Source organism: Vombatus ursinus, unplaced genomic scaffold (genome assembly GCF_900497805.2).
Source record: "Vombatus ursinus unplaced genomic scaffold, bare-nosed wombat genome assembly UNPS02014941.1, whole genome shotgun sequence".
NCBI classification, from domain to species: Eukaryota; Metazoa; Chordata; class Mammalia; order Diprotodontia; family Vombatidae; genus Vombatus; species Vombatus ursinus.
Genome location: NW_020954719.1, coordinates 1763888 through 1780135, shown reverse-complemented (window position 1 = coordinate 1780135; position 16248 = coordinate 1763888). Strand labels below are relative to the sequence as shown.

The window sequence follows — 16248 nt, the reverse complement described above, 5'->3', positions numbered from 1 at the left end:
TAATTTTTAGAGCCTGCACTCTCCATCTATTTGTGCCTGATGTGATGCTTATCTTGAAATATACTTAATTGTACTCCTTCATTACCTTCTGTACTATCATCAAAAAATGGCTTCACAGAGGTATTCTAAGATAGCTACTAGTTTTCTTTTTAATAAACCTTCCCTCCATTTTCTTGGGGAGTAGGAAAGGGAGTGGAGATGGGAAAGAAGAGGCAAAATTCTTAGCTTCAACAAGCCAGTGCTTGTGGTTATCTCAGGAAGGCTAAAAGTATCACTGCTGAGTTTAGATAGTCCTGTTAAGATATAGTCTATTGCTCTTTGCAAAGAATGAATATGAGGGATGCTGTGAAACTTCTATCTTCCCAAAGTACCCCAAATGACAAGAATAAAAATGCTAAGAATGAAGTCAAGCCTGGCTGAGCTTTCTAAAGTATAGTAAGATTATCTTCCTATACTGTAAAACAATTTTTTCCAGTTCAGCAGAACTTCTGGGGTCCAGTGCTTAAAATATTTCAAATATATCTCCATTTTTGTGCTGACTTGAAAATTTCCTTCAACGATCTGAAATGTGACTCTGTTGAAATACATAAAAACTTGTAACTTAAAAGATACAAATGAGAAAAATCACTTACATCATTAAGTAAAGCAGTTTACATTCACATTAGCAACGACAGTCTACAAGAATGGTAATGGCTTCATGTTGATACTTGCTGTGTTCCTTTGCAATACCTAAAAAAAATTCTATTGCACTTACATTATATTTACATATGGACTTTCTTTCTGACATTTCCACTTCAGTTTGCTTCTTCTTCCCTCCTAATTTTATTAAGCTACTTATTTTTTAGACACAAGAACATTCTAAGAAAGTTCATGATTAATAATTTCTTGAAGATAGCTTATTTACACAATCTATCACATGAAAATATTCTATTTTATACTAAATTTTAGCCTCAAATGAACTATAATACAGCATTTAACCTTGATTACAGCTTTACAATAGTTCAGAAAAGGAACAATACTGGGAATCTACCTCCTGGATCAGAGGATGCTCTGTCCTTCCAGTGACACTACCACAACATAGAGGGCCTAGCAGGTCCACATATACATATGTATAGCTTTCTTCTGGTGTTGATCCTCCCCTGACAAAAAGAACTGCGCCTGTGTATATATACATATATGTATAAGTATACACACACACGTATCTTCCTTCCCTTCACAATACTTCTTTTGCCTGGGAAGGGCCAACAACATGACAAAGAAGCTGGGAAAGGTAAAGAATAAGGACCCACAGCTTTCAGCAAAGCCAAGTTAAACATCCACTCCTTTAACAAGTGATCCTTCTAAGACAATACTGAAGTCTTGTATTGTCTGCAGGACACGGATGAGGGAGTTGACAGTCATATGGTCTCGAAGGAGAGCATTTTCCTCATACATTCTTGTGATGGTAGGACATTCGGCCAGTAACGGAATCCACTGGGGGAGCAGGTGATCCCTAAAAGCCAAAACAAGAGGAGGTAATAAGAATGTTTAGGTTAAAATAAAAAGTGTGAATGTACCACTAATGAAGATGAAATCAAAGCAATTATTAGGAGTTATTTTGTCCAATTATATACCAATAAATTTAACAATTTAAGTGAAATAGAAGAACACTTAGAAAAATATAAACTGTCTAGATTAGCAGAAGATAAAATAGAGTATCTAAATAAACCTATTTTAGAAAAAACAAATTGGCCAGGCTATAAATGAGCTTACTAAGAAAAAAACATGAAGACTAGATGGATTTACAAGTGAATTCAACCAAACATTTAAAGATCAACTCATTCCAATACTAAGTAAATTATTTGGAATAATAGGCAAAAAAGGAGTCTATCAAATTCCTTTTATGAAACAAATAAACCAGGAGGAGCAAAAACAGAGAAAGAAAATTATAGATCAATTTCACTAATAATTATGGATGTAAAAATTCTAAATAAAATGCTAGGTAGGAGACTACAACAATATATCACAAAAATTATACATCGTGACCAAGTGGGATTTATATCAAGAATGTAATGATGGTTTAACATAAGGAAAATTGTTAACATAATTGATTATATTAATAACAAAATTAACAAAAACCATATGATTATATCAATAGAGAAAAAGCTTTTGACAAAATACCACACTCATTTCTATTAAGAACACTAGAAAGCACAGGTATAAATGGATTTTTCTTTAAAATGATAAGGAGAATCTGGGGCAGCTAAGTGGCATGTTGGATAGATCCCCAGCCTTGGAATCAGAAGGACCTGAGTTCAAATCCGGCCTCAGACACTTGACATTTACTAGCTGTGTGACCCTGGGCAAGTCACTTAACCCCAACTGCCTCACCAAAAAGGAAAAAAAATAATAAGAAGAATCTATCTAAAACCACCAGCAACCATTATTTGTAATGGGGATAAGCTAGAAGCCTTCCCAGTATGATCAAGAGTGAAACAAGGATGCCCATTATCACCAATATTATTGAATATTATATCAGAAATGCTAGCAATAGCAATGAGAAAAAAAAACACTGAAGGAATCAGAATGGGTGATGAGGTAATACAACTATCTCTTTTTGGAGACGACATGATGATCTACTTGAAAAATCCTGGAGATTCAACTAAAAAGCTAGTTGAAAAAATAATTTTAGCAAAATAGTGATAGAAAATAAAATCAGCATTTCTATATATCAGCAACAAAATCATGTAATAAGAGATAATAGGAGATGTCCTGTTTAAAATAATGATAGACAGCCTAAAATACCTGCCAAGACAAACATACTACATGAACATAATTATACAATACTTTTTATACAAATAAAATAAGATTTAAATAATTGGGTAAATATTAATTGTTCATGGGTTGGCAGATCCAATATGATAAAAATAACAATTTTACCTAAGCTAGTGTACTTATTGAATGCCATCTCAATTACAAGAAAATTATTTTATTGAGCCAAAAAAAATAACTAAATTCATTTGGAAGAGCAAAAGGTCAAGAATACCAGAGGAATTAATGAAAAAAAATGTAAAGGAAGAGGTTTAGTGGTACCAGATCTTAAACTATATTGTTGTTAGTCATTTTTCAGTTGTGTCTGACTCTTTATCTTTATCCTTTTGGGGTTTTCTTAGGAAAGATACTGGAGTGGTCTGTCATTTCCTTCTCTAGCTTGTTTTTACAGATGAGGATACTGAGGCAAACAGGGTTAAGTGACTTAACCAGGGTCACACAGCTAGTATCTGAGGCTGGATTTGAATTCAGGTCTCCCTGACTTAGGTCCAGCACTCTATCCATTGTGCCACCTAGCTGCTCTCAAGCTATGTTATAGGGCGGTAATTATCAAAACTGTCTGGTACAGGCTAAGAAAAAGAAAGGTAGATCAGTGGAACAGAGTAGACATACAAGACATAGTAGTAAACGATTACAGTAACCTTGTGTTTGACAAATGTAAAGATTTAAGCTTTCAGGATAAGAATTCACTATCTGGTAAAATTGTCAGGTAAACTGGAAAGCTATATGGCAAAAATTGGGTATAGACCAATATCTTATACCACTTACCAAGATAAGGTCAAAATGGATATATGACCTAGATATAAAAGGGTGATGTCATAAGTACATTAGAAGAACATGGAACATTTTACCTATCAGACTTAAGGATAGAAGAATATATGAATAAACAAGATAGCATTGTATGATATAAATGAATAATTTTGACTACATAAAATTAAAAAGTTTTTGTACAAATAAAACCAGTGTAGCCAAGATTAGAAGGAAAGCAGAAAATTGAGGGAAAAAATTTGTAGACAGTTTCTAAATATCTCAAATGTATAAAGAACTTTGTCAAATTTATAAGACTATGAGTTATTCCCTAATTGGCAAATGGTCAAAGAATATGAACAGGCAGTTCTTGGATGAAGAAATCAAAGCTATTTATAGTCACACGAAAAAATGTTCTAAATCACTATTGATTAACAAGTTTGAGATACTGTCTCACACCTATCAGATTGGCTAACATGAGAGAAGGAGAAAATGACAAATGTTGGAGATATGGAAAACTCGGGGCACTAATACACTGTTGGTAGAACTGGAACTGTGAACTGATATGATCATTTTGGAGAGCAGTGTGGAATTAATCCCAAAGAGTTATAAAATTGTATAGCTTTTGACCCAACAATACCACCATGAGGTCTGTTTCCCAAGGTGATCAGGGGAAAAGGAAAAGAACCTAAAAGTTCTAAAATAGTTATAGTAATTCTCTTTGTAGTGGTAAATAACTGGAAATTGATGGAATGCCTATCAATTAGGAAATGACTAAACAAGTTGTGGTATGTAATTGTGATGGAATACTACTGTACTGTAAGACATGATAAGCAGGTTAATTTTAGAAAAACATGGAAAGACTTGCATAAAATAATTAAGAGTGAAATGAGCAGAACTAAGAGAATGTTGTATATAGTAACAACAATATTATTTGAAGAATGACTGTGAATGACTAAGTTATTATAAATATTTGTATTTGTATTATAAATACAAATGACCTATGGAGGAAGATGCGATCCACCTCCACAGAAAGAACTGATAAGTATGCACAGTATGGTTTCACATCTATATCTGTGTGTATGTTTATATCTATCCATCTATCCATCTATTCATCTATCTATCTATCTATCTATCTATCTATCTATCTATCTATGTCAAATGGTGGTCTTCTCTAAGTGCGGGTTGGGGAGGGAGGCATGGAGACAGTTCAGAACCTAAAATGTAACAAAAAAAAATAAAATAAAATAAAAAGAATGGTGAGGTTGATTGCTAGAAAGTTGATTGCTAGATGCCTCCAACTCAGAATAATGTAGGACATGGGGCTGATTGTTACAAAATCTAGATAAGTTCTGAAGTCAGTGGAAAAGGGAACCAAAGCTAGCCAATAGGACATTACTAGGAAAACCAATAGCACCACAACCAATAGTGAGGCATTTGGGGATTTGAGAATGCCTAAGTTCCCAGCTGCAAGTCTGCCTCCCTCTCCTTTTCTTCTTCCCTCAATTATTTACAGGTTTATGGGCCTATATGTCTGAGCTTTCATTACTACAGAATTCCTTAATATGGGCCTGAAAAATAGATACTGTGAAACAATTGTATAAGTGAGTGGCATAAATAAGAGACCAAGGACAAACTGTCTATACGACCTTGGGCACTCATAACATTGACACTAACTCTATCACCTTTAAAAATGTAAAAGAGTACCCTTGTAGGGATGGTATTCTTCATTCTTTATAGGAACTGTATTCAGGAGAATTAAATTAGTCATGCTAAAATGTTCTAGGTTCTGAGCTGAAAGAACTTATAAAAGTATTAGCATTAGGGATTTTTCTATCAGTCCAATAATCAGACTGATGAAAAAATCTACAGAAATAGCAAGACATAACAGAAAAATTATGGCAAGGAGCCTTGAAAAACCAGTAAATGAAAGAGGCCATTTATTAAAAAGAGATGTAGAGATCTCAAAACTTCAGCCTTACTACTTTAGGAGGAAAAAAAATCCCTCATAATCTTCAATGGTTTCTAAATTAGCCCCCCAGACCAAAGCCATTTATGAATAAATAACTAAAAAATTCAAACTGAGAAGCCAGTAGATGACATTTATGTCCAAGACAGATATAACGAGCCCACTATGAAATGCTTTAGGTTAATCTAACAATGTATCTCTAACATAATTTTAAAAATCAAAACTCATAGGGAACCTAAAAAGAGAACAAAACAAAAAACTTAAAAATGTGTCTCATTTCCTATTATTCTGTTAAGCGAATTTGTTCTGTGAAGTTTGGATTCAGTCAAAGGGCCACCCTTGAGGATCTAGAGGGCCACATGTGGCCTTGAGGCCTCAGGTTCCCCACCCCTGTTCTACAGGTATTAGCTAATGGATGGAATAGTTCCTACGTATTAGTTTTAGATAAAAGGAACTAGAGAGAGCCATGTTCTCAAAAAGAAAAGAATGTTCTTAGTGCAGGAAAATCCATTCACGTTAGTAAATTTGTAACAATAATACAATGTACTGTACAAAGCCTGCACAGTTCTCTATTAAGAATACTTTATAGATAGAGTAAAACTAGTGAATATCTTGACCTTATAATAATTTCTTCCCCCCCTCCTGATATTTACTTGAAGATAAACTATCTCAAAAATTGAAATGGAAAGAGATAAATAGAGAATTTTAAGACAGGGTGTATATTCAACATAGCTCCAGTGATCCAGTGTTGAAAGGGAAAATAGGTCAGGTTAAAAAAACCCCCAAAACCTGGATATATACCTTGTCCCAAGACAAACCAGGATCTGGAATTTGCCATCCTTTCCAATGTGCCTGGGTGCAGTATTGATAGCATTAACATAGTGGCAGAAGGTTCTGCAGGATGATTTCTGAATAAGGACTTCATCTTCGGTGTCCTCAATTTGATCAGTAGTTTCAAAATAAGCAACAGCTTTTTCTGAAAAAAGAAGTCACAGTCATCCTATAAGGAATGCCAATTCAATTCAATAAAGATTTAAGCTCCTACTACATGCTAGCTACTGTGCTTGGCTCTAGGGATACAAAGACAAAAAAATAAAAATTCTCTACTTTCAAGAAGCTTTATATTCTACTGGGAAAATATCACACTGTGTGTGAACAAATAAATATGAAGTACAAAGTAATATAAAGTATAGTGGGAAGGGGACATTTGGATTTCCCTACCCCATCCTGCCTACTTGATATAATAATCTCAGAAAGTAATGGACATATGGGAAGACAGGAAGTGTAAATTTATGAAACTAATTGTTAAAAACTGTCTATTTCCTGTTATTCTTTTGTGAGGTTCTCCTTGTTAGAATCTGAGACTAGCTAACTATTGGCTGGTAAAAGATCGGCCACGGCCTTTGATGGACTTACGAAGAAAAAGCAGGTTATATTCTCTAGGGAAACATACAGAGAGTGGAGAATAGGACGTAGTTTCAAGGATTGTGACCTTTGGCAAAAGAGAAGACCTATCTGTGGATTCAAGAGAACATACACAGTCTTGGCAGTCAAGACTCAAATAGAAGAGAGGGGCAAACCTAGGAAGCACACTGAGCAGATTGCCTAGCAGATATTCTGTCCCCAGGAATGAAGGAGGAACATGAAGTCACCATGAGAATGGAAAGGACAATGGGGCCCTGTAGTAGCAGAGATGTTAGTTGTATTGGTCATATGTTACCTATATATAGGTTTCATACCAGTGTACTGTGTGTCTTAAACCTTTTCCACTGATGCTGTGTATACTTATTGGAAGAGTGTGCTTCATGTTCCGGGGTGTGTGTGATACTACTGTTCTTACAAAGTTTTGAGCTAATTATCTCTATTAACTTTTAAAGGTAAGTATACCAGTGACGGCTTCTGAGCTACAGTTTTATGTCCTTGAATATTCAAGAGAATCCTTGAATTTGTGACTGTAGCCACCATTTAGGAACCTAACCCCTGAATGTGAGTGTAAGTTAGGGAGATGGCCAGATAAGAGTGCTACTTTCAAGAAGCAGAGAGTGCTAATAACTACTCTGGAAACAAGCACCTGAATTGTAATTTGAAAGGAAGCCTGGGATTGTACAAAGTAGAGATGAAGGAGTATATTCCAGAAATATATGGGGTGTCATTTGCACAAAGGCACTGAGGTGAGATATGGAATCTGTGTTTAAAAAATAGCTAATAATAACAACAGCTATAAACTAGCATTTATATAGTGTTTTAGGGTTTGTAAAATGCTACACATATTTTATTTCATTTGATTATTACAACCACCTTGTGAGGTAGGTGCTATTACTATCCTCATTTTACAGATGAGGAAACTGAGGCTGAGGAAGGTTGTGACTTGCCCAGGGTTACACAGCTGGCAAGTGTCTGAGGTGGGTTTTGAACCCAGCTCTTCCTCACTCCAAGGCCATGGACAAGACCTGACAAATGAACAGATATAGATAGGTCTTGAGGGAGAATGAAATTTAATGATGACTAGAAGATTCTGAACCTGGGTGACTAAAAGAATGCTGGTACCATCAAATCAGATAAGGGTCGTGACAGAGAATAAAAAGTTAACAACTTCGAGGTTCTGAACCTGGGTAATCGGAAGGATGTTGACACTATCAGTAGATATGGTGCAGTTTGGAGGAAGAATGGGATCTGGGGAAAATGTCAGTTCTATTTTGTACATATTACAAAACTGGAAGGGGCCTTAATGACTATCTAGACTAACCCATAACTGATAGAACTTCCCACTACAACATCTCCAACAAGTGGTAGATATCCAGCCTCTGCTTCTCTAAGAAGGAGAATAAATTATCTACAAAGGTAGCTCATTCCCACGTTTGGACAGCTTTAATTGTTGGGAAGTTTTTCTAAGCCCAAATTTGCTTCATTGCAACTTCCACACATCGTTCATGGTTCTGCCCTTTTGGGTCAAACTTGAAGATTACTATCATTTCTGCCCCAAAGCTTTCTCTTTTCTAGGTTAAACACCTGAAATTTCTTCAATTGATCTTCATATAAAAAGGCCTCAAGGCTTTTCAACATCTTGGTTGCCCTTCTATGGATACCCTCTAATTTATCAATTTCCTTAAACTGTGGTGCCCAAAATGGAAAACAATACTCCATACGTGTTCTGACCAAGGCATAATACAAATGGACTATCACTTCCCTATTCTCTGGAAGCTATGCCTCTCTCAATGCAGCTCAAGGCAGCAATCACTTTTCTGATGGTCACATCACACTGCTGACTCAAACTAAGTTTGCACTCCAGTAACACTCCCCAAAATTTCTCTGTTGACTCCAACTACTTATGTAGTTGATTTTTTGTAGTCAAATTTTACTTTCCATTTATTGCCACTGGATTTCATCTCATTACATTCAACCCAAATGTTTTTTACGTCCTGACTCTGTCATCCAGTTTGTTAATTATCCTATCCAGCTGTGTGACACCTGCAAATTTGATGTGTGCCATCTATGCCTCTTACAAATAGCATCTTGTTAAGCATACAGCTCTGACGCACAATACATGAGACCTTTTGAGACCATGAGTCTAGCCATTAAACCTGTTCTTATTGTATTGCTGTCCAGTCAACATCTCTTCATCTTTTTTGCAAGGATAATAATGAGAATTTATTAAATGCTTTGATAAAATTTAGGTAGGCTTTCTATTCTATAATATTCTCTTGATAATCTGTTTAGTAATACTGTTAAAAAAAGGAAGCAAGGTTAGTCCAGCATGATCTATTTCCAGCCCTGATAATATTATACTGCCTTTTTGTAAACATTGCTTATTTTGCTGGGTGTTTGCTAATGTTGAGTTTGAGATGACTACAGAACATCAGGTGGAGATGTCCACCAGGCAATTGGTATTATGGGACTGGAGTTCAGGAAGGAGATTAAGCATGGATATATAGATGCAAGAGGTATCTGTAAAGATAACTTGAAATCATGGGAACTGATGAGACTACCATGGAAAAGAATCTGGATATAGAAGAGGCCCCAGGGTAAAGTTTATGGGGCTGTACTCACTTTGTGGATGGGACATAAAAGACGAGCAAGCAAAAGCAGTAAGACAGATAACAGAATCAAAAGAGAGCTATATTACAGAAGCCAAGGGAAGAAAATATCCAGAAACAGGGTATGATCAATAGTATCATCACAATGAAATCAAGAAGGGTAAGAACTAAGAAAAGGACACTGGATTTAGTGATGACACCACTGTTAACCTTGCTAAGAACATTTTCAGTTAAGGAATGGCATTGAAAAGTGAATAAATAGAGGAAACAAACTTTCTAGGACATTAGAGAACCACAAGAACAAAAAAAATAATGATAACTGCAGTCATATGGTATTTTAAGGTTTGTAAAGAACAAATATTAACACATTTTATGCTCACAACAATCCTGGCAGGTAGGTGCTATTATTATCCCCATTTTACAGATAAGGAAACTTAGGAAGCAGACAAGAGATTAAGTGATTTGTGAAAAGAAGAAGTGACAGAAAGACAGTTTAAGATAATTTCAGTCCAGTGAAGGATGGGTGAGACCTCGACATATTTGTGGGGAGTAGCCACCTATGTATAAGGAAAGATAGATGAGACAAAGAGAGGTAATGATTGAGGGGACAAGTTCCTAGAGGAGACAGAAATATTAAGAGAACAAATAAAGGCATAAGCCTTGGCTTCAGAAACTTGAAATCACTTTAGTTGTTCATTTAATGTCACAGAATCATGCTATTTCTAGAAATACTACTGATGGTTTGCCAAAAATATACTGTCCCAAAGCAAAAAGAATTACTTTTACCATTGGTTTCAAAAGGCATTCCAGAGCTCATAAGGGACTGTAATGAGAATACACAGAAAACTCTTCGTTTGTAATAAACTAACAGATGCTTATTCACTTACATAGACACCATTTCAACAGGACTGAAAGTTTAACTCTTAAAAACACCTTCATTTATTGGATCAGACTGAGATTTGGGAATATGGCAACCCTCTCATACCCCCCAACTCCTATCAGCAACCCTCTTTTTACACACAGAAATACACAGATATACATAAACATACACAGCTTTTTCCTTTGTTAAGACTTGCAAATTCACTTAATGATCAATAAGGTAGAGGAATGAAGATAGTAAGTCAGAAAGTGTGGCTACTAAGAAAGTTCTATCCAGGGCCATACCCTTGCTGCAAGTCAAGTTAATAAACATTTATTAAGTATCTACTATGTGCCAGGCACTGTGCTAAACACTGGTGATATAAAGAAAGTGAAAAACTAAACAAAAAATCCCATTCTAATCCTGCAGTTCTACAACCTTTCAAATCTAGTCAACAAATACTTAGAGTGAAGCCAAATCAGCAAATCTGAGGGTGGAATTAACACATATCTCAGAATTGGCATGCATGGAAAGAAAATGATGACTTTAAAATATGGCAATGGGAACTAGCTTGGGAGTGGTATAAAACCAAGGGGTGAGATGGCTTTACCTAATTTTTTGTTTTCATTTTTTCACCTAAAAATTAGGAGTTAGGTCCAAATTGAGAGATTGTTTTCACCTTCCTTTCTTCATAGAACTCAATTTGATAAGTTGCCTTAAGTAGTGGAAAACCAAAGAGAGATTATAAAGCCAAATATTATTACTTATTTGAAATTTGTTTTAATTAATTCAACAAATATGTATGACATGCCTACTACTAAACGGACCATGTCAGAAATGGGAGATAACATTTATATTGCTTTACTTAAATAAAACAGTTCTTGCCTCTGAGAAGTTCTTTATATAATTTAGTAGTAGAGCTGAGATGTATGAAAATTAGTGAAAAAAAAAGAAAATAAAAACTCCATAAGCACAAATTATACACTTGGAGGATTAAGAGATAACTTCTGGTAGAAGGAGAGTTTCTTTGAAGAGACAGCATCTGAGGTGGGTCTTAAATGATAAAGTCTTAAAGCTGGGTCTTAAAGTATTTCAACAGAGATAGAGGAGAGGGCATGTGGGTAGAAGTGACTTCAGAAAAGGCATAAAGATGTGAAAGCATTGGATGTAATTGGAATCTAAAAAGAGTAGGGGAATGTAGGGGAAATAAGATTAAAAACAGATTAGGGAGAGAAAGAAATGTCAGGCTCTTAGAGTTTGGACTTTATTTGGGTAGTAGTGAGGAGTCAATAATGTAAAATGAAGTGATTAGATGTATGCATTAAAATTAAACTGGATTGCAGGGGGTAGAAGACTAGCGGCACTGGAACCATTCTCTAAAGGAGAGTGCCTGAATTTGTAGTGATAGTTGGAATGGTAAGGAGGTGGACACGAGATATCATGGAGACAAAATCTATAGGACTTGTTAACTAATTGGAAGCATAGGTTGGAAAGGGAGAAGTAAAAGATTTTAGTAAGATTTTAAGCACAGGACTTAATGTGACTAGGAGAATGTTGGGAATATTAAGAGAAATTGGGAAGTCTGAAGTAGAAGCAAGTTATTTGGAATAAAAGCATGACTGTTTTGAACATTTTGAGTTTGAGGTGTTGGTAGAGAATCTAGCATGCAGTGGTCTAAAGCCTAAGCTTCAACCAAGAAAGGAATCAGATGAAGAAAAATAAAAGATTATCAAGGAAAAGAGAAGAAAGTTAAGGACAGAGTTATAGGAAATATCTACCTACAGTGGATGGAAAGAAGAGAACCAAGGAAAGCACAATGTTTTGAAAACTAAGGGAATGATTCTACTGGGGGTGGTCAACAGAATAAAATATTAAGAGATAGGCTCATGAGAATGAAGGCTGAAAGGTCATTAAATTTTACAGTTGGGTCATTGATAACCTTTGAGGAGTTTCAGCTGAGTGGTGAGGATTATAGCTAGACTACAGGGGGCTGAGAAGAAAGTAAAGAAGTAGAGTCAGATATAAACTACTCTTTTATGTAATATGGCAGTGAAAGGAAGGACTGAAACAAAGTAGTAGTTCAAGAAGTCGTGGTAGGAGAGTTGGAATACTTCTTGATCCTCATTGCCACTTCCACACAGAGTGAAGGACTTCCAGATTAGATGATGTGATATAACACATAGATTTCTTACATGTGTGCATCACTACTATTATCCTATTATTTTCTCTTTCTTTCTTTCTCTTTTCTTCTTCTTCTTCTTCCTCCTCCTCGTCTTCATTTTTTTTTCAAAAAGCTAGGGCAATTTGCTTTTGTCTTGCACTGTTTTCATTTTTTACTTCTTTCAATATAGCTCTGCAAAACAGGCTTTTAAAAAGTCCATTCTGTTGAAATGGAGCTACCTGACTATGCCTTTAAACCCAAATCATATTGGCTTTACCTGAATGGCCAACAATAGGCCCAGTCCAAGCCTTTGTGGTTTACTGTTTAGGTTTTGATGGCTTAGGATGAGTGTAACTAGCAATTTTTTCTGTTCTGGCCACAAAGTCTGATGGCCAGACTTGGGCCATCTTTGGTCTCAGTTCTTACTTATCTCTTAGTGATTGAATGGATGTGGCCTCAGACAAGCTGAGACCTGGGAAAGACATTAATTTATAAAGGCCAAGGTCACCTACTGCATCCTGGGCCATTGCCAGTCATCTTGACCTTTGTCTTGCTACCTGTGAGAAATAACTCATTTGAGGGGCAGCTTTGAAAAGAGCATGGCTAGGGCAGCTAGGCGGCGCAGTGGATAGAGCACTGGCCCTGGAGTCAGGAAGACCTGAATTCAAATCTGGCCTCAGACACATAACACTCACTAGCTGTGTGACCCTGGGAAAGTCACTTAATCCCAATTACCCTCACCAAAAAAAAAAAAAGAGAGAGAGAAATAACTCATTTGGACTCAGGAGGGATGAAGTTAAAAGCCCAGTTTATTACGCAGTTGTAAAGGCAGGTGTGTCCTATTGAACAGGCACACACACTATACCAAAGCAAAAGTTCACTATTTATTTCTAATCCTAGCTGCAAAGTCTCTCCCTGTTTCCTCACTGGCTGAGTACTCCAGAGCGTACAACTTTCCAGCACACCTATTATATATCTATTCCTTGACATGTCTCTCCTCCTTCTTTACACATCGTATGTTCAGAAAATGGTGTCTTAACCCTGCCTGGAGGTGGAGAAATTAGTATTCATAAGCCTACTAAGCATGTGCACTCTAAGTAAAGCTTAACCTTTGTCCTACTTACTGATTTCTACCAGCAAAATAAGGTAAGACCTGCTGTATCTCATTTTACTTAGTTCCTTTTCTAGCACTTGTTTCAATTTTATGGAAACAAACATTTTCATTATATTTCTCACTACCAGACTCTGATGACTTTGGAGGAAAGAGTGAGACTGATGACTTTGTGCAGCTCTGCCTCACTCAAATCTAATTCACATGCAAGTCAAGACATCATTCTCATGATGTCATTGGTCCTCTTTGAGAATGAAGAATGAGCAACACTTTCACATTCTCCCTTAACACCACTACTAAGTAATCTTTCCTCCTTTGAAATTTACAGTATCAAATTTTCTACCCAATCCAGATAAAAATGATATCTATTGCATGGTATATGTATAATGGTACCCCTTTTGTCCCCAGTCATTTTTCCTCCTTTCTCAAGTTATCATCTTGTGTTTCTCCTCCCTTTCTATGCCAAACTCCTAGAAGAAGCTGCCTCCATTCACTGTTTCTACTTCCCTTCCTCTAACTCTTTAACTTTTGGAATCTAGCTTCTGACCTTATCACTTAACTGAAATGGCTTTCTCTAAAGTTACCAATGATCTCTTAATTGCTAAATCTGATGGTATTTTCTCCCCCCAGCCATCAACCTTCTCAACCTATCTGCTGCATTTGACACTATCACCTTTCTTCTCCTGGATGTTTTCTTCTCTTGAGGCTTTCATGACAGTTACTCTCTTTTGGTTCTCCTCCTACGTAATTACTCCTTCTCAGTCTCCTTAGGTTATCACCCAGACTATGCTCCCTAAGTGTTGATGTTCCCCAAAGTTCTATCCTAAGCCCCCTACTCTTCATTTTTCTTTTGGTGACTTCATCACCTTTCACAGTTTTAATAAGTATCTCCATGTAGATGACTCACAGATTTATATATCCAATCTTACTGTTTCTCTTGATCTTCATTCTCATATCACAAATTCTTTATTGGACATTTTCAATTGGATGTCCCAGAGCCAATTCAAACTTAACATGTCCAAAACAGAAATTATTATCTTTTCCCTAAAACTAATCCCTCTTTCATACTTTTCTACCCACATATCCACTGATTGCCAAGTCTTGCTATTTCTGTATCCACAACATCTTTCCTATCTGTTCCTCACACTTCACTCACACAGCTAACATCTTAGTTCAGGCCTTCATCACCTCTCACCCAGATTATTGCAATATTTTTATAAATGGTCTCCTTGCTTCAAGTCTCTCTCCACTGCTATTGATGTGTTTTTTCTTATGCACAGATCTGACCATTTCACTCCCCTACTCAATCAACTATAATGACTTCCTATTGCCTGTAGGACAAAATATAAGCTTCTCTGTTTAGCTTTTAAAGCCCTTCACAACCCAGCCCTAACCTATCTTTCCATCCTTGTTGGACATTACTTCCTTTTCCCTCACTCTTCAATGTAGTCAAAGTAACCTGTTCCTAACACAAGATACTTCATTTCTCTCCCTCTAATTTCTGTGTCCTTGTATTGGCAATCTCGCATACTTAGAATGCACTTTCTTCTCATCTCACTCTCTTCAACACATAGCTCAAGCATCACCTTCTATATGAAATCTTTCCTGTGCCCAACTGAGTACTCTCCTCAAACTATGTAATATTTAACTACTTTATATTTATTCTGTATATACTTATGTATGTCCTTATTTTCTCCTCCTTGAGAATGTGTGTCTTTTGAGTAAGCATCGTTTTATTTATTGTATAGTTCTTAGCACAATGTCTCGCACATAGCAAGCTCTTAAATGATTATTAACTGAATAAAGTTGAATGAAGATTTTTTTTTTTAGGATAGAAAGACTGAGCATGTTTGTTGGTAGAAGATAATGACAACCCAATTTTATGTAGCACTTGAAGGTTTGCAAAGTACCTGTAAAGTATTTAAATCACTCCAATCCTATAAAAGCAGGTAGTAAAAGTACTATTATCCCTATTTCTCACATGAGAAAACAGATTCTGAAAGGTTAGGTGATTTTGCCATGGCCACACAGCTAGAGTCTGAAGTAGGAATCCAATTCAAGTCTCTTGACTTGTCCAAATCCAAGGCTTTTCCCAGTATACCATGCTGCCTCTCAAGACATAATACCAAGAAGGTATGATTAATGGAGCAAGGCCCCAGAGAAGGCGGGCAGGGATGGGACTGGTATAATGGTTATCCTTGGCAAAGAGAATTGTCTCTTCCATTAGGAACACAGAGAGGAATTTTGAGGTAGAGGAGGGAAAGTGAGAGCTCACGATGGACAGACTTAATAGTTTTAGTAAAATATAAGGTGAGATCATCTGCTGAGTATAAAAGATGAAGGGGTAGGGCTGGGGTTTGAGAAAAGTAGAAGAGGTCTAGAACAGTTACTGTGGACAATGTTATAGTCAACTAGAGATGAATACAAGGATGTGTGAGTGGAAGTGAGAGTGCAGCTGTGGAGAAATATATTTTTTTAAAAAGCAAAAACAACAAAATCTTCACAGATTAAAACAACTCTCCCCTATCATCAATTTCCATTGTTCCCCAACCCCTA

At 36.2% G+C, this 16248-nt stretch overlaps 1 protein-coding gene across 1 annotated transcript in view; it reads right to left on the bottom strand.

Moving 5' to 3' along the window:
* Positions 1-895: 895 nt before the first annotated feature.
* DENND5B (DENN domain containing 5B) overlaps positions 896-16248 on the bottom strand; it is a 197427-nt gene continuing 182074 nt past the window's right edge. Inside the window, exons 20-21 of the mRNA XM_027844379.1 lie at positions 6329-6503; positions 896-1492 (exon numbers count right to left, since the gene is read on the bottom strand). Of these exons, the coding sequence (XP_027700180.1) occupies positions 1309-1492; positions 6329-6503 (359 nt within the window). The 3' untranslated portion in view covers positions 896-1308. The remainder of the gene's footprint in view (positions 1493-6328; positions 6504-16248) is intronic.